Genomic DNA, 22,287 nt, shown 5'->3' with positions numbered 1-22,287 from the left:
AGTTATTTAGTTACTTAGAAAATTATAACTGTTTAACAGTTAATTAACTCTTGAGTTCCAGTTTTTAAAAAAAAACTTACACAGAGGTCCTTTAAAAATGTCAAAAACTGCCATAAGTATGTTATATGTTATTTTCCATTTTCACTGAGTACAATTTTTAACCAACATTATTCCTGATCATAGCAAATATTCAGGATTTTAACCATGAAATGGGTTTGTTTACATTTTGCCACTGCTGTTTTTTTTTATGAAAAAAAAACACAAAACATTACTTTCCATATAATAAATTCTAGGAGGATTTTTTTTTATGATTATCATAGTCAGGGATATATCAATGATGGGCTAATGACATCCTTATGCAAATATCCATTCACAGTCGTAGCGCCACTTGGTGGCAATAGGAATGGTCGTGTTTTTCACCTTAATATGCTATTGTACAGTCCTTGGAGAAGACATCCTAGAAATCCAAAAGAGGGAGCTACAACAACGCATATTAGGATTTTAATAGGCTGTTCAATTTATCAGGGTATATTGTATTTTGTTACCTGTCTTATCTGCCACACTATATTTGACATGTGACCCCATGTTTTTTCTGGCCTTATTATGTGGCACTTAAATCCTATAGTTATATGTAGAAAATTAGTCAACTCAAATACAGATTATTTTGAAAAATAATTTCACCCAGTTCTACGTTATTTTCTGAAAAACTAAAAATGTCAAAGCTCATCATATTCACTTAGGTGGATTAACCTCAATCGCTGGGGTGCTTTTCCAGTGCAGAAGCTGAATCTTGACTGGTATAAGTGTAATTAGGGTCCGAGCACCGAATGGTGCGAAGACCCTATTGAAATGCTAGGGTTTATTATTATTATTATTATTAGGGTCCGAGCACCGACTGGTGCGAAGACCCTATTGGAATGCAAGGAATTATTATTAGGGTCCGAGCACCGACTGGTGCGAAGACCCTATTGGAATGCAAGGAATTATTATTAGGGTCCGAGCACCGACTGGTGCGAAGACCCTATTGGAATGCAAGGAATTATTATTAGGGTCCGAGCACCGACTGGTGCGAAGACCCTATTGGAATGCAAGGAATTATTATTAGGGTCCGAGCACCGAATGGTGCGAAGACCCTATTGGAATGCTAGGGTTTATTAGGGTCCGAGCACCACGAAGTGGTGCGAGGAACCTATTGAAACCCTAGGAATTATTAGGGTCCGAGCACCACGAAGTGGTGCGAGGAACCTATTGAAACCCTAGGAATTATTATTAGGGTCCGAGCACCACGAAGTGGTGCGAGGAACCTATTGAAACCCTAGGAATTATTAGGGTCCGAGCACCACGAAGTGGTGCGAGGAACCTATTGAAACCCTAGGAATTATTATTAGGGTCCGAGCACCACGAAGTGGTGCGAGGAACCTATTGAAACCCTAGGAATTATTATTAGGGTCCGAGCACCACGAAGTGGTGCGAGGAACCTATTGAAACCCTAAGAATTATTATTATTATTTTTCTTCGTCCGCCGGGAAATCGGCCTTTTTGACGCCCTAAACATACACGAAAACGCATGAAAATCGCCACACACATCAGAACCGGCGAAAAATTTGATATTTTAGGGAAATGGCACGCGTGCGTGCCAAAATGGCTCAATAGCGCCCCCTAGAAAATTAAGAAAATTCAGACAGTGTTTGACCTAGACTTCTGAAATTCGGTACACATATGTAACTCATCAAGACGCACAAAAAAGCTTCTTGCATCATTACCCATAATGCAACAGGAAGTCGGCCATTTTGAATTATGAGTCATTTTTGGACATTTTTTGATATCTATAAACTCAAACAGCGTAATCCTGAGAGAGCTGAAATTTGGCCAGGATGTACTCCAGTCATGGGTGATCAAAAGTTATCAAAACACTCCGCAAAAGTCTGAGGACGCGGAAATGGCGAGCCATGGAATGCTGCCATTTTGAAATATGATTCATATTTTGGACAATTTTGTCATTTTTGGACATTTCCAAAAGCTATAAACTCAAACAGCTTAACCCCGACAGAGCTCAAACTTGGCCAGGATGTACTCCCGTCATGGTTGATCAAAAGTTATCAAAACGCTCTGCAAAAGTTTGAGGGCGTGGAAATGGCGAGCCACGGAATGCGGCCATTTTGAAATATGATTCATATTTTGGACAATTTTGTCATTTTTGGACATTTTCAAAAGCTATAACCTCAAACAGCGTAACCACGAGAGAGCTCAAATTTGGTCAGGATGGACACCAGTCATGGTTGATCAAAAGTTATCAAAACGCTCCGCAAAAGTCTGAGGGCGTGGCCATAGTTACCAGCGGAATGCGGCCATTTTGAATGTCTTGCCATGAAACAGGAAGTGCTGTCTAACTAGCCTGTACATGCTCCAGTCTGCTTCAAATTATATATGTGTGATCAGAGTCCAGCCCTAATCACGTCCATAGGTTGATATACACTCACAGTCATAGCGCCACATGGCGGCCATTTTGAATTTCTCGCCATTAAACAGGAAGTGCTGTGTAACCAGACTGTACATGCTCCAATCTGCCTGAAATTTTACATGCATGATCAGAGTCCGGCCCTAATCACATCTTTGTGCCACTTGGCGGCCATTTTGGATTTCTCGCCATGAAACAGGAAGTGCTGTGTAACCAGCCTGTACATGCTCCAGTCTGCCTGAAATTTTACATGCATGATCAGAGTCCGGCCCTAATCACATCTTTGTGCCACTTGGCGGCCATTTTGGATTTCTCGCCATGAAACAGGAAGTGCTGTGTAACCAGCCTGTACATGCCCCAATCTGCCTGAAATTTTACATGCATGATCAGAGTCCGGCCCTAATCACATCTTTGTGCCACTTGGCGGCCATTTTGGATTTCTCGCCATGAAACAGGAAGTGCTGTGTAACCAGCCTGTACATGCTCCAATCTGCCTGAAATTTTACATGTATGATCAGAGTCCGGCCCTAATCACATCTTTGCGCCACTTGGCGGCCATTTTGGATTTCTCGCCATGAAACAGGAAGTGCTGTGTAAGTAGCCTGTACATGCTCCAATCTGCCTGAAACTTTACTCTCTCAGTTGCAGCGCCTCCTGGTGGATATGCGTGGGCCAGTCGGGCCGCTCGGATGCGAGGACCCGTCCAACGCTGCTTGCAGCTTTTATTGGTTTAGTGGTTGGAAGTCAATAAAACATTAGCGTCAGTCAAATTGAATGCGTCAGTGGATGGAAGTGGTGGTTGCCTTGTGCTGCTCTTCACTTCACTGCAGCTCCATGGCTCCATCTGCTGGACGGACAGAAGTGCAGCAGCTGATGGCAGCTTCTTTGACCTCACGCTGCTGTCAGACCCCAGATTAGGGTTTATTTCAGATATATATAATAGAAAATAGTAATTAAAAAATAAGCTGATGTTGTATTTTTGCAGCAGTGAGTTTTACAGGGTTAAGAGCAACCAGTCAAAGGTTATTACTGAGGATTTTAAACAAAAACATTCAGGCAAACAGTTAACATCATAGGGTGCCTGACATGTTTGTTTTTTTTCTGGGTCGATACAGATTTTTTTTGTAATCAAGGAGATCAATAACCAAGATTTGGAATCACTACACATTTGCAGAAAAAATAAAGTTTTTGAACAGCACATAAAGTTAAGTTAAAATTAAAATAATCACGAGTTGCAGCCTTTGCTTATTTATGTTTTACATGCTGAAGTTGTCCTTCAGTGTTTCACTGATCAGATTGTGCTGTGGGCAGGAACAAGATCAGAGGGAGGCAGCTGCAGCAGACCCAAAGTAGTTTCACATTCATTTATCTGATCAGATTTCAGGGGGCTTTTTTTTTTTTTTTTTTTTTTTTTTTTTTTTAAGAAATGGGACCAATAATTGAAAACATGCTAAATATCAGATGGGATCATTGGTGTCACAGGACATCTGCAGACACAGGTCAAAGATTACAAGGAGTTTATTTAACGAATGAAACTAAAACCAACACAGAAAGGATAACTAAACCAAGGTGAAAACAAAAAGGGAAAACCAGACTAATTGTAGGAGAAAGGTTCTGGTTTCAAAGTCTCTGGTCTGGCAGAGAGCGGAAGAATGAAGAACCGGGCCTTCGTGGATTAAGGTGATTGAGAACAGGTGAATCAACCCCCATACCTGTGAGAGAGATGGATGGATGGATGGATGGATGGATGGATAGATAAGTAGGGAGGTAGATGGACCATAGATAGATGGATGGATAGGTAGATTCTGCAGTGGGGAAATTTTCAGTGTGGCAGTAGCAGATAGGAAAAAAAGTAAAAAGAAAAGCAGCACTCAGTGCACAGATATAAATAGATGCTTTCTCCTTAGAGAAGAAATAGAAATGCTTGTAAAAAAAAAAAAAAACTTGTGAAATTGCACATATTGACTTATTTACATTTTATTGCACTTACTTCATGGGTGATCTGAACTACTGGGAGCAGGTTTGATTGAACACAGTCTGACTGCTGCAGGAAGGAAGGATCTCCTTCAAACATCGTGGGTGAAGCAGTCTGTCCCTGAAGGAGCTGCCGGTGATGGTCCTGTTTCCTGCAGGGGGTGGGAGATGTCCTCCATGATAGACAACAGCTTTGTCATCATCCTCCTGTCTAACACCAGCCCAGGACAGAGCTTGCTTTCTTAACCAGTTTCTTTAGTCTCTTCCTGTCTGCAGCCGTGATGCTGCTGCTCCAGCAGATCACTCCATACAGGATGGCTGATACCACCACACAACCATAAAAGGTCCTCAGAATTGCTCCCTGCACCCCGAAGGACCTCAGTTTCCTGAGCAGGTGAAGTCTGTTCTGACCTTTCTTACACCGTGCGTTGGTGTTCTATCTCTAGACATGTTTGAATGTCTTTATCAATAAATGGTCAAACACATGTTGAGTGTCAGTTTAGCTCTTTGTTCCACACATGTATATGTTCCTATGTGATTGGTGTCTTGCAGTCAGAGTGTAAAGAATTGAAGCTGTCAGAGGCTTTCTGTGGTGAAGAGGCTGCAGGACATCAGCTGCTCCAACAGGTGATGCCTTTGTTCTTTGGCTCCAACCAGAACCAGCAATAAATCAGCATGAGCTGCAGCTTATCCAGCTCATAGAGTGTATAATAAAGAAACCAAGAGGTTTTAGTTGATAGCTGTCTCTAGTGAATGACCAGCAGTGTCTTGTTCAGGTTGTGAGGAGAAGTAAAAAGCTTACAGCAGCTGGTATTCCCAGGTAGTCTCCCATCCAAATACTAACCAGGCCCAACCCTGCTTAGCTTTGCAGATCAGATGAGATTGGGTGTATTCAGTCTCAGAAACAAACCTACAATGTAAGTTCTGTACCTCACATGATTCAAATCTCCACTCACACCTTTTATTTGTCCTTTGATTGCTCCAGTACTGATTGATGCCATCATTTAAGCCAATTTACAACAACACCTTGTAGGAAATGTGGTGCAGAGGTAAGTTCTGTGCCTCACATGTTGAAGGTCCATGGTTCAAATCCCCACTCACACTTTTTATGTGTCCTTTGGATGCTCCAGTACTAATTGCTAGCATCATTTAAGCAAAGTTAGAGCAGCATCTTGTAGGACAGGTGGTGTAGAGGTAAGTTTTTTGCCTGGCATGTTGAAGGTCCCCGGTTGAAATCCACCTTAGTACCTTTATTATCTTCACCTCCTTAATAGTTTTGTGTACCATCATTTACGAAAACTAACAGTTACACCCAGTAGGAAGGATAGTGCAGTGGTAAGTTATCTGCCTTTCATCCAGGAGGTTTTTGGTTCGAATCCAGCCCAGGGCTCTTTTGACACTTTTTAAGATAAGATAAAGTTCTTTATTTCTCCCCACTCCAGGGGAAATTTACATTGTTACAGCAGCTTTATTTACAATATATACATACTTTGGCTGTATGACAACCTCTTTCAACCATCATTACAACAAAGTCCATGAAGGACCTTGTGTGAAAGATAGCTCACACATAGGTTGTGTGTCTGTCATGTGGAGGGTCACGGTTCGAATCCCCACTGGGAACCTTGCGGAGGATGATAGTGGAGTGGAAAGGTTGTGGTCTGTGGTGTGGAGTGTCAGTGGATTGGAGTTGAAGGGTGGTTCCTGGCAAAAACAAGAAGTTGCCTGAAAAAGGTAAAGAGCGTAAAGAGCGTAAAGAGCGTAAAGAGCGTAAAGAGCGTAAAGAGCGTAAAGAGCGTAAAGAGCGTAAAGAGCGTAAAGAGCGTAAAGAGCGTAAAGAGCGTAAAGAGCGTAAAGAGCGTAAAGAGCGTAAAGAGCGTAAAGAGCGTAAAGAGCGTAAAGAGCGTAAAGAGCGTAAAGAGCGTAAAGAGCGTAAAGAGCGTAAAGAGCGTAAAGAGCGTAAAGAATATTTTTGGTGAATTTTGCCCAAATGTGAAAAAAAAGCTTGAGCAGAGTGGGGGATTGAACCTGCACTCTCCAGGTTCCAAACCACCATCACTACCTCTGGACTACCGGTCCTACATACCCAAATACAGGCTTTTCTTCTATTCGTCAAGGCGGTGACATCAACACTGAAAGAAAAAAAAAACAATCCACAAAATCAAAAAAAGAACATGATCTACCTACAACTTTTAAAGAACACGCTAAAAAACACAATACTAAAAAGTCACACTCTTCTCCTCATCACTCATTTTTACATTTTAACACAATTTCAAAGCCACACGAATCACATTCTTCATGTCAAATCACTTCTCTTCACTACAAATGGGAGAGAACAGCAAACAAATAAAATACAACTTATGGCTTAAATATCTTCAAAATCTCTTTGCTATTCCTCTACATTCAAATTCCTCAACACCACTCAACAATCACCTGCAGGATCTCTTACTTCTTTCTTAGCTCTGACAAAACATCTTCAAGACTCTGAGAAGACAACTCATTTTCAACACATTTGCTGCTTCGTCTAAGTGTCCACACACATCTCCAGTCATCCACAGGCCTCACCACTGATCAGCTGCACAAACTTACATGTTAAACTTCTCCAAAGATAAAATACAGGCCCTTCTGTCTGATCACAACTTTTACTGGTGGCTCATATTTCAAGTTCATTTCCTTGCAAAGTCTTTATTTTGGATTAAAGTGGGATCTGTGACCAGGCAGATCACTTGTTTATTCTTAGCATTTGGATTTCACTGACATTCCTGTCATGTAGAAAAATAGAAATATCTTTGCATTGATTCAGCTAAACTAACTGCAGACACTGAGAGGCGTAAAGTTCAACAAATGCTGTTTTTATTTACTTCACTGGTGACATCAGTAGATGCTTGCAGTGAAACCACCACTGCAAATATTTATGCATTAAAGTATCGCAACTGAAAACTCCCTACAAACGTCCACTTCTAACACCACAAACATTGTCCAGAGGAAATGATATTAGCTGAACATAAAAACATACACATATGTAACTCATCAAGACACACAAAAATGTAATTGACACCCATGACCAAAATCCAACAGGAAGTCAGCCATTTTGAATTATATGTCATATGTTTTGACGATTTTGGGTCATTTTTACACATTTTCAAAAGCAATAAACTCAAACAGGGTAACACCGAGAGAGATGAAATTCGGCAAGGATGTACTACACACATGGGTGATCAAAAGTTATCAAAATGCTCCGCAAAAGTCTGAGGGCGTGGCCATGGCGGCCTCCTGAACTTTGATGCTTCGCCATGAAACATCAACTGCTGTGTAACCGCCCTAAACATGCTCCAATCTGCCTCAAACTGTACATGTATGATCAGAGTCCCGCCCTGATGACATTCACATGCTGAAATACAGCCACAGTCATAGCGCCACCTGTTGGATGGAAGGAAATGCTCTATAACTAGCCTGTACATGGTCCGATCTGCCTGAAATTTTACGTGTGTGATCAGAGTCCGGCCCTCATCGCATCCGTAGGCCGACATGCACTCTCAGTCGCAGCGCCGCCTGGTGGACGTGCGTGGATTCGCCGACCGGCACGGATGCGAGGACCCGTCCAACGCTGCTTGCAGCTTTAATTTTTTCTTTTGATTTTCAATGCTAACATTAAATGTGCTGCTGCCAAAGTCATAATTCAAAATACATATTGATAAATAGTTGAAAACCAGTGCAGATAAGTTAAGAATGACTTGATGTTTGGAACATTACTCCATTATTATGGAAAATGAAGGGCAATATTATGTCTGTGAGATGCGTACTGATCATGTAATATATTCCATCACAAATGACAGTTTAAGCATGAATTTTTATTGGACCAGAAAACATTTCGTTCACAGATTTGTATCTTCATCAATAAATCATCTTCATGCATGTCATACAGGGATATTGATGGCTTCTGTTGGCTTCAGAGCTTTATGTTGCCTTACTTGACATTACAACATTTTTATTAAAGCAGAAGCTACAATTCACGATGAATGACCTCTACTGTCCCAGAAATCTTAAGCTGTATGGTTTCCCAGTCAAAAACATTTCCTCTTTGTACTCTCTTCCCAGAGACCAGGTCTTTGATCGTCCTGTCTGGCAGAACAGAGTCCCACATATTTACGTCACAAACCTCCCCAACAAAACTCTGTTTGGCATCATAGTCACCCAAGTAAGAATCTGGATCTTGTCCAAGGAGAACTTTTCCTCCTGCGCGGATGGTGTGACCCTTCTTGTAGATTTTGGTCAAGCTTTTCCTTCCATCCATGAAGACGGTAGCTGCACCAGAACTGGAATCCCATGTTACACACAGATGCGTCTTTAGGGCACCGAGCTCAGGGACTTGGAAGAAAACACCATCGCCACTGAGGTAGAAGGACAGTCTGCACATACAAATAATTTGTATGGCTCCTTTAATGCAGAGGGTAACAAGTAACCTTCGCTCTGTGCATTATCCTGATTATGCAACAATGTCAAAGTGTTTAGAAAAGCTTGAATGCAGTTTTTACTATTGTAGCAGTATGGTTAGTAGAAGGCTGTAGTAGTACCAGTAGTATTTTCATAGATGTTAGCAGTGACAGCCTTATAGTGCCTGCATCAGTTGTTTATAATAGAAATGATAAAACTTAATGGAATATGGTCACATCCATCTAAAATCTTGAATGCTTTCTCAAATCTAGAAACAGTGTGTTATAGGCCTTCAAATGCTCTACCTGCCGTCCAGTTCGCGCCACACGTTCAGCTCGTCATAGTCTCCAGTTCGGTATGCAAAGAGGATGACCTCTCGCTCGCCTTTGAGCTCTGTGGCCAAACGCATGCACAGAGTGAAAGCCTTCAGCTGCAGTGGTTTCAGAGGGACCATCTCAACATAACTGTCACTTGTTTCACTGGGAAATACCAAGGTCTTAATTGTGACACTCCCTGAGAGACAAGAAACAAGGTTTTGTCAAGGAAATTTCCAAAAGTGCTGGCAAAAAACATCAGTATTTGACAAATTAACAAGTACAGGTAAAACAACAACCAAAGAAAGGCAAAAATATTCACATTTCGGAAGCTGGTAGCAGATTTATAAAGCTGTTTTAGCTGCAAGAATAACTTGTTTCTATTGAACAACTTACCAGTAAATTGTCTAATCATTCACCTCTAAACTAGTAAGCAATTACCCTTAATTAAAAAAGAAAACTTTTATACATGTACAGATTTGAACATAAAGACACAAAAGAGAAGGTATACAATTACCGGACAGTGCCACTGAGATGGCAACGACAACGAGGACGGCTGAAAGTCACATTTTTTCAGTGCAAACCCTGAAAGAAAAATTAGAAAATGTACTTATATTCAACACATTTTCATGCATTATGATTTTAATGTGTAGAAAAGGTTGTGTGAAGATATAAAAATGCATTGAAGCGGTTTACCTACTGCGCCACTGGGAAGACCAAGCTGCAGATGCACATTTGGGGTTTTATAGCCTGATCTCCCACATGAAATCCCTCCCCAGTGCAACATACTGATATGCAACTGGCATCAGCAGTTCTCTGCTCATCCTTGCGTAATGTAATGACCTAAGATCAGACAAATGTGGCTTTTTAGACAGAACTGGATCATATCAGTGTTCAGAGGCCAAACAAACGGATCTGAAAGCAAACATGTATCAGCAGGCTACCTGAGGACAGCAAACTGCAGACAGCCTGAAAGAGGACACTGGTTAACCAAAAGCCATTGAAATGAACTTTGAAATAAATAAATACAGACATGTATCAGGCTTTAGTTAATAATGATGATCTAACCATCAAAGAGAGTCAAAGAGCAACAGCAGCAAACAAAACCTTGAAAAGGAGAAAAAGTCTAAATAATAAATTTAGAACAGGACTGAGATTGCTTAATTCTCTCATACGCACTGTATGTAAATTAACATGCTTCAGTAAGACTCTGCAACAAAATAGTTTTGAACAAATCACTATTATATACTATAAAGTGATGATTAAAATGATAAATAGGTATAATACTTCTTTAGAGCAAAAGCAATGTTAACCTTTTGAACAAATCTCTGTATAGATACTCATGTTGCGGTGATGGAAGTGTTGATGGGAATGTTCAGAGCACTGTGGACAGAGCGTCACAAGTTCTACTCACAAAATAAAATAGAAGAAATTGTAACAGGCTTATTAGTATCACTACCAAATTTTTTAAGAAACAAGTACAATTATTTGTTTTAACAAATGAAAGCTTTGCTTAGGTGTGTTATCTGTTTTCTATTGTATCCACATCTATATTTTTATATTTGATTTTGATGCAGAAATATGAATAGGTTAATGTAATTCCTTTCATTCTAATGTAATTCTGTGTTTCGGTCATGACAAATCTTAGGGGATGAAGATATCCGTGAAAAGTTAGAAAATATTTGAAAATTAACTGTACTTTTATTATACATGTACCCCTTAGATATGGTGCAACATGAATGTGGTAAAAGTTTTTCTCAAATAATCCGTAAATTCCACACAAATTCCAACTCTGAATTTGACCCAGTTTGGTAGAATAACTGGTATATACTCTGATTAAGTCAAAGGTAAATAATATGTAAAGTAAATAAACAAGAAAAAGAGCTAATGAATTTGTTATTCTATATAATTAACAATGTGTTTGTATATGTATTTATCCATTGTAAAACATGAAAGTATTTTAGGAGTTACTCTACTTTCTTTGTACTTTCAGGTGGGTGTCCTGAGCAATAAAAGGACATTTTAAAAAGCCCTTTTAGTAAGCGTTCCAAATTTTAATCAGCTGTAGATTCCAAACCTTTTCACATACAATAAGCTTTTTCACTGTTTACTGTCTGTAATAAACTTTTGTGGTCATCTCCTCTGCATAGTAGTGGAACTAGTTGTTATCCATCCCAACTCCCAACTACTATGAGGAGGAGATGACAAAGAAAAGGTTAATATTAATAAAAGGACAATACATTTCTCCACTCAGTCTCATGGGTGTGAAAGTTTTGTCAATTCTCAAATTCATCCAAAACTATTTTAGAGAACTCAGTTTTGGGTCTAAAATAACAATGAAATCTGCGATGATGCAATGACACCACTGTTTTAAATAACAGCGACTGACCCACAAACATGTAATAGTTGGATAATCATGAAATATTTTAATAATGAAATTCTATATTTGGCTGTAACTCTGAGCACCATCCACTCTAGAAAATAATCTTTGGAATGTTTGAAAAATAAATAAAAACAACAAAATAACATGCCTGTTTGCATCAACCTTTTTGAGTTATTAAAATGTAATGAAATTTTGTTCAACCAACAAACTGCATGAAGTGAATTGTCTTTTGAACAACAACAACAACAACAGGTAGAATGTGATGGAGTTGTATGTTGTGTTTGTTCAGAGAAGCAGAAACATGCAGAAATATAATTTCTTTTGAAGTGATATTGCTCTTACTTTCAAACAACTATAGTTAGTTATTTTTTTCTTCTTTTTTTATTGTTTTTTAATGTTTTTGAGAGAGAGAAAGAGGGTGGAAGGACAGTGAGAGATGGGAGGGTAATGGAGAGAAAAGTAGGTGGTGGGATCTTGGAGAAGAAGAAGAGGGATGAGGGAGAGGATGGAGAGGATGGAGAGGATGGAGAAGAAGAGGGATGAGGAAGAGGAGGAGAGGATGGAGAGATGGGGATAGAGAAAGGATGAGGAGACGATAGAGAGGAGAGCATGATGAGAGAGACGCCTCCTCAGACTTGCTGTCATCGTCACACTTCAATGCAACCAACTCCAGCAGCCACGTTTCTCTTGTTTTTTCTTTTTTGCGCCTTTTCTCTTCCTCTGTCTTTCCTGTCAACAGCCTTTTGAAGAATCCAAAGAATCCCTTGTTTTTCTTCTTTTTGACAGGCTCTTGGCTGTCCATCTCTGGGGTTCCCTGTTCCTCCTCAATTTCTTTTAATCTCCTCTTGTAAATCTTTGTCTTCATCTGGCAGTTTGTGGTCTTCCTGCACTTTTTCCTCTCCTGGGCAGGTTATTTTCTTCCTGCAGTTTGTTTTCTTCTTGCAGTTCCTCTTCCTGCACTTTTTCCTCTTCCGGCAGGTTATTTTCTTCCTGCAGTTTGTTTTCTTCTTGCAGTTCCTCTTCCTGCACTTTTTCCTCTTCCGGCAGGTTATTTTCTTCCTGCAGTTTGTTTTCTTCTTGCAGTTCCTCTTCCTGCACTTTTTCCTCTTCCGGCAGGTTATTTTCTTCCCTGCAGTTTGTTTTCTTCTTGCAGTTCCTCTTCCTGCACTTTTTCCTCTTCCGGCAGGTTATTTTCTTCCTGCAGTTTGTTTTCTTCTTGCAGTTCCTCTTCCTGCACTTTTTCCTCTTCCGGCAGGTTATTTTCTTCCTGCAGTTTGTTTTCTTCTTGCAGTTCCTCTTCCTGCACTTTTTCCTCTTCTGGTAGGTTTTTTCTTCCTGTCAGTTGTTGTTCCACAACCGTTGTATTTTGCAGTTCAGTACTGTCTTCCTCAGGTGGTTTCTGGGTCCTGCACTGCCTCCTTCACCTCCTCTTGGTTCCTGTAGTCTCACTATTTCTTCTTCTCTCTCTTTGAGCTGTTCCTTCAGCCGATTCAGCTCTTGATCCTTGGTCTGGCTGAATTTGATGAATCTTTGCCTCTCAGCGTTGAGCAGGTTGTTCAGCTCTTTAAGTAAACCTTCCCTGTTTAGCACAAGAGCGTCCTTAATGCCAACCAGTTTGTTGCTCAGCTTCAGTTTCTCGCTGATCTTCTGGTTGTCATTCACAAGCATGTTGATGCGCTCTTTCACGTGCTGATTGTGCTCCATCAGCTGCTGGTGGTTCAGCTGGGATGCCTCCAGGGCTTTTTGCAGCTCAGCAGTTCCTTGGCTTGGTTTTGAGCCACCATGGTGAGGATTGGTAGCATATCTTTGTTTTCCGTTTGTGGATTGATTCTTTTGAGCCATGATGCAAAAGCAAAAGCCACTCTGAAGATTGTTGGTAAGTTGCGTCTGTAGCGTAGAGGTTCGTTGTCTTTCGTTGTCGTACTTGACTGGGACTCTGTGGCAAATGCCTGAGTTGACTGAATCTGCTCTATTTATGCTGCTGGCTGGATGAGTTCCACTGATGTCAGAAGTGACATCATAATTGTAACCTGGTTATGACATCATGAGGATTTTAGAATGTCACATATTCCTTTTTGCCCAGCAGCAGAGCTGGTTTATTTTGTGAAATACACTGCTGGCTGCCATAGTTTCACAAAGCACACTTGTTAGCTTTCCAGCTATCAAGTGTAGTGAAGAGCCTGTTATGAAAAAACAGCAGGTGTAGTGCTATTGCAGATATCAGAATCAGAAAAATAAATGGAAAATACTACAAAGCATTTCTAAAATCACTTAGGGGCTGTTGTGAGTGTGATTCTAAATCATCAAACCTCCTCTGAACCGTACGGGCAGAAAATATTCTGTCTACTGAATGAAAAAAAACTATTTTAAACTGTTTCAGGAATGAAAATAAACAGGTTGTTAGAAATGAATGCAACAGAAAAGAGTCATAATGAGGTCAAAACAGGTTAAAACTCAGGGTTTCAACACCTATGGTTGCTTTAACACTAACACATAGCGATAAATAGCATTAAAACATGAATATATTCTAATGCATGAGCTGCACCGTCTTGATGCTTGTAACAACTGGTAACAAGTCAACTGCACCAGGAAGCATTTGTGGGAGAAGTTTTTTTCAAAAATTTCTCTCTATGTCTTATGCTGTACAAAGTGATTTTACTATAATGAAGATAATATTACTGATTTTAAGGCCTCAGATATGTGCATCAACTGTGAATTGAAATCAGAAACTCTGCTCCACTCTTCCTGGGACTGTTTGAACCTTCAAAAGCTATGATTCGACTGGGAACAATGTTTAACTGCTGTGCATATTTCTTTATCTCGTTCACCTTTATATTCAGAAAACTTTATTTTATCCCCAGGGGGCAATTCTAATTATATTCTGCAAGAAGGTATTAAAACCAGAGGAGGTATGCACCGGCAGAGAGAATGTTTTTTCTTTTTTTGAAATGAAAAAGGGTTTTGAGCAATTACACCTCCCCAAGATTGGAGGGCCACAATAGGATACTTTTTTGCCCTTTTTAAAAAATTGTTGATTAAATATAGCTGTTCGATCATTCTACGATAAACATAACATTATTTTTGAAGTATGAAAGGCATATTTATTTATTTTTATTTTTAAGAAAACTTAGTTTTATTTTTATTCTAATTATTTTGCTGATATATTAAGTTGAGCTATTTTATGTTTTATGGGTGAACGCTTGAGGAACTCACCTCTGACTGTGTTCTGTATAAGAACCTGTTGGAACACCTAAAAGACAACAGAAGTCCAGGAGAGGGCAATATTTCATGCACCTGGTCAGGTTATTCTTTGTCTTTGTCTGCTTACACACAGAAATCCAAACAATCACATTTGTTGAAAAAAGATTAGGGAAAATAAAAGTGTGCAAGTCAGTGCAAATATGTATATTTAGCAGAAAAAAAACTACAATTTTCTTTAATACAAATTAACTTGCAAGTGTTACTCAGCAGAAGCAATGATTTTGAGGAAATCTAAAGATCTAAATGGTATATGATAAGTAAGGTTTTTATCACATTAGACATGCACTCATGTTATTTGAGGCAAACAACATGAAGTAGCCTCCAGTTTGGGCATTACGGGGTTTTCATCTGCAGCAGACCGGAACTGTTTGCTTTTAAAACCATCCATCTGTCTGTGAAAGCAACCAGCCTTCTCCTGAACTCACTTCAAACTGTTAAAGATGTCACCAAATGAGACAAAACACTATTGTTGACTGCTATTCTCAGTGGTACCTAGAAATAATCTGCTCCTGCACAGTGCTTCACAGTGTAAGTCAGTAATACAAAACCATCTACATGTTATTATACAGCTTTGGGTCAAAGGATTTCATTGACATTTCCTGAATTTCACCATGAAGAAGAAAAAGACTGATGAGTCTGACGAGTTCCGTACATTAATTATTAAAATATTGGAAAGGTTTTGCACTGTTTGATGATGACACCCTATTGATTTTCTATGAGATTTCACCTTTGCAGAAATACATGATAAATTATAGAGAGTCAGTTACGCTGTGTGGTTACTGTCATTTGAAGCCACACCTGAGCAGAGTAACTTAATGGTCAAGAATCTGTCTCTGGACAAACAGTTCAAATACTTTTTGTGGACCGCTGGCTAACTAAATTAAACCCTTTTTTCAAACCACAACTACAGAAATGAGATTCTTAATTCAACTTTATACATTTTACAAGGAAAGATGGCATTTAAATTGTGATACATTACGAACAAATGTTACGTCCAGCGCCTTCTACCCTGTGTGTGTGTTTTAAGCATATATTGTGGCTATGCAAATAGGGCTGTGTGATCCCCACTCTCTGGTTGGACCATGACGGCAGAGGCGTGACTGCAACCAGGAGTCCTGCGATTGGTGCGGCGCTCACCAGGCTGACCAACCGAAAACTGCCAACTCTTTTAAAAGAGTTGGCAGTTTTCGGTGCAGCACAGAACATTTTCATAAATTTTACGGCCAGCGCCTTCTACCCTGTGTGTGTGTTTTAACTATACGTTGTGGCTATGCAAATAGGGCTGTGTGATCCCCACTCTCTGGTTGGACCATGACGGCAGATGCGTGACTGCAACCAGGAGTCCTGCGATTGGTGCGGCGCTCACCAGGCTGACCAACCGAAAACTGCCAACTCTTTTAAAAGAGTTGGCAGTTTTCGGTGCAGCACAGAACATTTTCATAAACGTTACGGCCAGCGCCTTCTACCCTGTGTGTGTGTTTTAACCATATATTGTGGCTATGCAAATAGGGCTGTGTGATCCCCACTCCCTGGTTGGACCACGACGGCAGAGGCGTGACTGCAACCAGGAGTCCTGCGATTGGTGCGGCGCTCACCAGGCTGACCAACCGAAAACTGCCAACTCTTTTAAAAGCGTTGGCAGTTCAACTGAACGAGGCAGCTGACTTCTAGCGTGTTATTCTGTGTTTCTGTGTGGTGAGGCAAGATAGACTGTGTGGTTGGAATTGGGCCAGGATTAGTGTTAAAAACCGATACAGCAACATTTCATTTCATTACAGGTAGTTTTCTTTTGTCTAGTTTTCACCAGGGTTAGGGGTGCTGACTCCCATGTAGTTTTGTTTTGTGCCAATTCCTAGGTAGTGAGCCTTTTTGTTGAATTTTTTCTTTTGTCCACAGCGACTGTATTGTAGTGTAGTGTAGTGTAGTGTTAGGTTCTCTTTATGAGAACTCCTCTTGTGTTTTGCTGTTTTCTTTAATTTGAGCAGCACCCACCAGCCCTCTTCCTTAGTTTTGCCTCATTTGTATAATATCTTGCACATTTTTGTTCAGACTTTTCTATAATAAATAATTTGATTTTTACCAACTACAACTGTTTATGTTGCTTCCCTTCCCCCAGAGCCGGGGTTGTAACAACAAATAAATATCAAATTCTGTAAAAAAAAAAAAAAAAAAAAAAAAAAAAAACTCATTTAAATTGATTTTGATGCAGAAAGCATGTATATTAATTGATAAAAATACTCTGTACAGTGGGGAAGAGAAAACATATGAATAGGTGGATATAATTCTTTTTATTTTAATGTAATTCTGAATTTCAATAGTGAAAACTCTTAGGAGAGGAAAGATATTTGGGAAAAATTGGGAAATATAATTTCAACATTGACTGTACTTTTCCTATGTTTGTGCCCATTAGATATGGTGCAACGTGAATTTGATAAAAGTTTTGCCCAAATAATACACAAATTTCACACAAATTCCAACTCTGAGTTTGAACTAGTTCAGCAGAATGACTCGTATACTGTAACGTCCTGTATATAATGCGGTTCACTGCTGCTTTTCTACTTCTGCTTTTCGACTCCTGCTTAGACGCTTAACTGCACTTCCTTGTCTTCGTACTTGAACTCTGCATTGACAATAAATTTGAATCTACTCCAGTCTTCCCACATCATCCAACAGCGCCCTCTGGCGGCCATGTTTGTATTCATTTATAACCATTTCTGACGGACAATAGGACCCAGAGGAATGCTGCTGCTGCTGCTGCGGCTAGTCAACATGGCGGACCAAAACAAGACAGGCACCGAGGGGAAGTTATTCAGTGAAATTTTAAGGTGCGTTTTTACCTTTATTGTCAATTATCACAACGTTTGTCAGCATTGTTGCAGAATTTTTCTAAAATTTTCCTGCCCCACTGGCTGTTTGTCATAACTTTACTGCTAGAGGATCTCTGAGACGTTTGTGCACATGGTGGGCAAGGTTCATTCAATGCTAACTGTTAGCTAACTTCTGAAGTTTTGATACACTGAAAACATGGCTAAAATTGTCAGTAACACACACGTGAGCTGCTCTCTAGTTACATGGATTTCCAGGGCTGCGGTGGGTATGGAAATATTATCATGAGATGTTTTATGAATAATTCGCACCCTGTATTTGTCTCTCTGTCGCCCTCCCTTGTGTGTTTTGGTGAAAAACGGTTGTGGGATTGAGAAGATCAAAAATTAAGAATAATTTAAAAGTAAATGGAGTTTTGGGTGGATTTGGAAACGAGTAGTTGAAAGTGTGTTCTCCATGGAACGTTTGGGTCGCATCACACTGAATATTTTTATACACAGACAGAGCATTATTTTCTCATTGACTGTTTTTTAAAAAATAATTATAACCAGTCTGGGCGAGATACCATGGCACTGAGTCATGACATTATGACTCATGATCATGAGGGACTGACTGTAGCTGTACTTCAGAAGTATTGTATTCTTCATTCAATTGAAGCATGCAACAAACTGTGAAAAAACAAATTAGGATGCAAATTTAATTTCTCCCATGAGTTAAAAATTCAGTGTACATTTCTACATGAAGTACCCCTACTTCAAATCACATGCAATTTACCTCATAAAGACTGTGCCTCCAATAATTGCGTGTTCTTAATCTTAAAAAAAACCCAAACACTTAGCTTCATGTTTAATGATGTTCTGTTTTTTTAGTCTTTATAGGATGTTACGCTCACGTCAAGCCGAGCCAGAAATCTTGCTCAAACTTAAATTTGACTTTGTTAAATCAATAACTAAAGCACTCTAGAAAATATAGTATGATTAAAGGATTTTTATATACCAATGCTTTCAGCTTTAGTTAGGGTCCTGGTTAATGGTGGACTGATATGTTTTTTACATGGCTGATTCCAATCTTTAGCGATCAAGGTGACTTATAATCGGTATACATTTGCAGTTTGTAAAAATGAAAATTCTGCTCTAAAAATTTTGAGTAAGACAAACTCTAAACTTGATTGAAATACCTTAAGTTATTCATCTTTTACAAATTTTTATCAAAAGGAGAACTTTTCAGTATTTATCTAAAAATCATTATAGGCTGTTAATCGTGACGTCTAAATCAGATAGTGCTGTGGGCAGGACATTGCTTTCGACCACAGAGTGACTACAGACAGAGAGGCAAACTAGTGTCTTTTTGAGGGAATTTAATCTGTTAAAGAACATTAGTACAGTGTTATATTTTGCTCATGCCAGTTAATTCCGATCGTTTCATTTGTATTCTCCGAAAACAACTGCTGCAGTTCATTATTATCCATTATCGAAACATGTAATATAGTAAGATCTTGATATAAAACCTTGATCTTTGTTGTTCATATTGTGCTGATTTTCTTATTTCAGGTTTGTGATCATTTCAGCATCAATTCCAAGCAGCATCATTTGAAACAGTTCATCATGTGTGTAACTTGTGGAACTATGTGTCTGGCCCATCTTTACTGCTAAAGTCCACCTGGAGCAAAGAGTTTTTTTTCTTTAAATTACAGTCCATCTGAGCTGTTTGCAGCCCGGTCCAGGAGTCACAAGATCCCAGTCAGAGGACAGAAGGACTTCTTCCCCAATGATTCAGATGAGCAAAGGCAGCGGCTTGAGCAGAGTCTGAATGAACACTGGAGCCTCACATCAGAGGAGCGAGTGGAGAGGCTGTGAGTAGACATTGTGACCCACTATCCTCCAATCCACATTGATAATCTGTCCGTAGTGATACATCAAGGGAGAGCTTTCAAAGCAGCCGCTGCTCACTGCTGCATTACAACATTATTATTTTGTAATTTTGTCCAAAAATGAAGGTCACTAAATAGGATCTGCAATATACAATATAGGCTGTCTTTAGCAACTGTTATACATTTCTCTAAATGTACTTAAAAGTTCAGTAATATAAGTGAAACGTAGTCCTGTATTTCACAAATATCCTTCCTTTGAACTGTAACATGAAACTTTGCAAAGAAATGTATGCATCATTTACATACTTGTAGACTTTCTAGTACAATTTTGCATTGTTAGTGATTAACCTGTCAGCAACACAATTTTTGCAGATGTGAGATTCTTATCCATAAAAGCAGGACACTTTTAAAGCTCTAGTAGTCACTTAAGATGAGAGAGAATGAAGAATTATAAGCAACTCTTTAGCCCTGGAAAGCTGTTGCCTGTTTGAGTTCATAGTTTTGACTTTATAACCCTCCCTCGGCACTCTCATCAATCCTGTTTCTAGCAGCTGTTTCAACAAACAAGCTCTGAGCCAGACAGCAGACAACATTAGCAATTAGCTATAAAGAAACTTGAGCATTTAGCAAACCATATCTCAGAGGAGTGTGAATATTGTCAGTAAAACCACCCAAACAAGTAAGCTGCCCTTTGTTAACATATTTGCCATAGTATCTGGGGAAGTATATGACAGTGCTGTGTGTCTGTTGGCTAGTTGTGGGCTTTTATCCACACCTGGGTCCCTGAAGAATGTCTTTAGTATTGTCTTCTGTCTTTTACCAATAAAATAATGCATGCAGGTTAATGTGAATGTATTATTTTACTGCAGAGGAAACCTCGTGAAGGCCGTATGGATTCCAAGTGACCAGATTGTGGAGCTTCAGTCTCCTGCTGTGAGTACTGTCACGACAGTCTCGGCGACAAGCTGACAACTTTCCTTTTCTATCAGTTCTTGTTAGAGAATGTTTGGCATATTGAATTTTGTTCAGGGAAAGTTCTGGCAGACGATGGGCTTTTCTGCAAATGGCAAACAGTATCTCTTCCGGAAGAGGCTCTCTACCTGATGGAGTGTGTGAGTAGCAGATAAAACCCGCTGGCAGGGTGTGGTTTAGCAGTGCTCATTAATTCTGTTCATTCAGGTGTATTTGTTGAGCAATTAAGGAGTGACGATGCAACACAAGTGATCTGTGAACTATTAATGTGACATTTCTAAATGTGAATGTGTATATGTCAACAGGGAAATGTGCAGGTGTTTATAGGGACCTGCCGCTTTCCATTCAGGATGGGTATGAGAGATTTCTGTCCTCCGCACAGTGACCTCCAGCAATATCAGGTGCAAGTATTGTCCAACGCATATTCTGAAAATGGAGTGCAGCACCACACTGGCCTAACAACTCTGTTTCATCACAAAGGTGTTTGGGCATTTGAAGAGACTCGGCTATGTGGTGCACAGATTTGATCCCAGGTAAAGAACTAATGTCCCATTCAGACAGGTTAGAATCACAGTGGAGCTTTTCAAACTGTACTGTCATGTCTTGAAGTATTTGTACTGAGTTTTTGCATTTTTTTTCTGTATGCACCATCACAGTGGATTTTAAATTAGGCAGTCTAGATGTGATTAAAGTGTGGACTTTAAGATTTAATTCAACGGGTTCAGCAAAAAATATTGCATTGACTGTTTAGAAATTACAGACCGACCTCCTTCACAGGCTCAAAAGTAAGTGAATAATTGACTGAAAAGCAGTGGCCATGTGTGCCCTGTGTCTCGTTTTGTCATGGCAGATTAAAGTAATAAAAGGTCTGGAGTTGATTCCAGGTGTTGAATTTGCATTTGGTAGCTGTTCAGGGGAACTTCAACATGCTGTCCAAAGAGGTTTCAATGCAAGTGAAGTAGACCAAACAAACAAACTTTTCAGAGAGAGAGAGAGCATTAACTTTAGGAGTGGCCAAAACAGAATATGTTATTAAGAAAGAATGATCTGTTGAGCTAATCAAAACAAAAGGAAGACCATGGCAGACAGTTTAAGTAGATAAAACAAAATTGGATGGATGATTTGTCCTTCACACTGTCTGGCCAAATCATGAACAATTTTGAAGAGGAGGCCTACTATCAAGAAACAATGAATGTAAATACAAAGGAGTGCAGAGGGTTTAGAAACTTACCAAACAACCGGCCCAGTTTCTGAAGAGGGTTTCTGGGACCTTAAATCCAGATGAACTTGTACCAGAAAGAATAAACACATAATTGCTTTGATGTAAAGCCAATATGGTGGTGTACAGGGTAACATTATGAGAACTATGTCACTGTCAAATTATTTATGGATGAGATGTAGGTAATAAAGTTACTCTTGGCTTCAGGGATGGCAGTGTTGATCAGCTCTATACTTGTGTACTGTTCCATTTGTCCCGTTTTATGTACATGCATCAGGCAGAAATATCTGCATCACTGTCACTATGTGGAAATGTTCGCACACTAATATAAAGCTGACAGCAGCACAGTGGTAAATACACAGTAATACTAGTAAGAGTAGAGCATAAATGTGTCCTCCATTATCATCTCATTGGCAGACACTATACCTTCACTTGAATAAACAACAAAATATTGTAAATGAGACAGTTTTAAGCAGCAGAATGGATTTCAGCCACCACTAATTTGATTCATTATTATGGTATATCTGAAAGGTCCTCCTCAGCTTAGAGAAATAATCCTGCCAAATGGGTCTTTAGTGA

The 22,287-nt window shown here is 39.6% G+C and overlaps 2 protein-coding genes across 2 annotated transcripts in view; one reads left to right on the top strand and one right to left on the bottom strand.

The window, feature by feature from the left end:
• Positions 1 to 8,259: 8,259 nt before the first annotated feature.
• On the bottom strand, positions 8,260 to 9,946 carry LOC111583825 (C-reactive protein-like). The gene is made up of 4 exons (XM_023293076.3): positions 9,874 to 9,946; positions 9,695 to 9,762; positions 9,169 to 9,376; positions 8,260 to 8,838 (listed from the first exon to the last, which is right to left on the bottom strand). The coding sequence occupies exons 3-4, from the start codon at positions 9,315 to 9,317 to the stop codon at positions 8,433 to 8,435; spliced, it is 555 nt and encodes a 184-aa protein (XP_023148844.2). The 5' UTR covers positions 9,318 to 9,376; positions 9,695 to 9,762; positions 9,874 to 9,946; the 3' UTR covers positions 8,260 to 8,432.
• A 6,337-nt stretch (positions 9,947 to 16,283) lies between these two features.
• tsen54 (TSEN54 tRNA splicing endonuclease subunit) overlaps positions 16,284 to 22,287 on the top strand; it is a 14,183-nt gene continuing 8,179 nt past the window's right edge. Inside the window, exons 1-4 of the mRNA XM_055005491.1 lie at positions 16,284 to 16,477; positions 17,550 to 17,646; positions 19,341 to 19,499; positions 20,387 to 20,450. Coding sequence (XP_054861466.1) covers positions 16,321 to 16,477; positions 17,550 to 17,646; positions 19,341 to 19,499; positions 20,387 to 20,450 — 477 coding nt within the window. The 5' untranslated portion in view covers positions 16,284 to 16,320. The remainder of the gene's footprint in view (positions 16,478 to 17,549; positions 17,647 to 19,340; positions 19,500 to 20,386; positions 20,451 to 22,287) is intronic.

The sequence above is a fragment of the Amphiprion ocellaris genome, chromosome 19, assembly GCF_022539595.1.
Source record: "Amphiprion ocellaris isolate individual 3 ecotype Okinawa chromosome 19, ASM2253959v1, whole genome shotgun sequence".
Lineage (NCBI taxonomy): Eukaryota > Metazoa > Chordata > Actinopteri > Pomacentridae > Amphiprion > Amphiprion ocellaris.
This window is presented reverse-complemented; position numbering and strand designations above follow the sequence as displayed.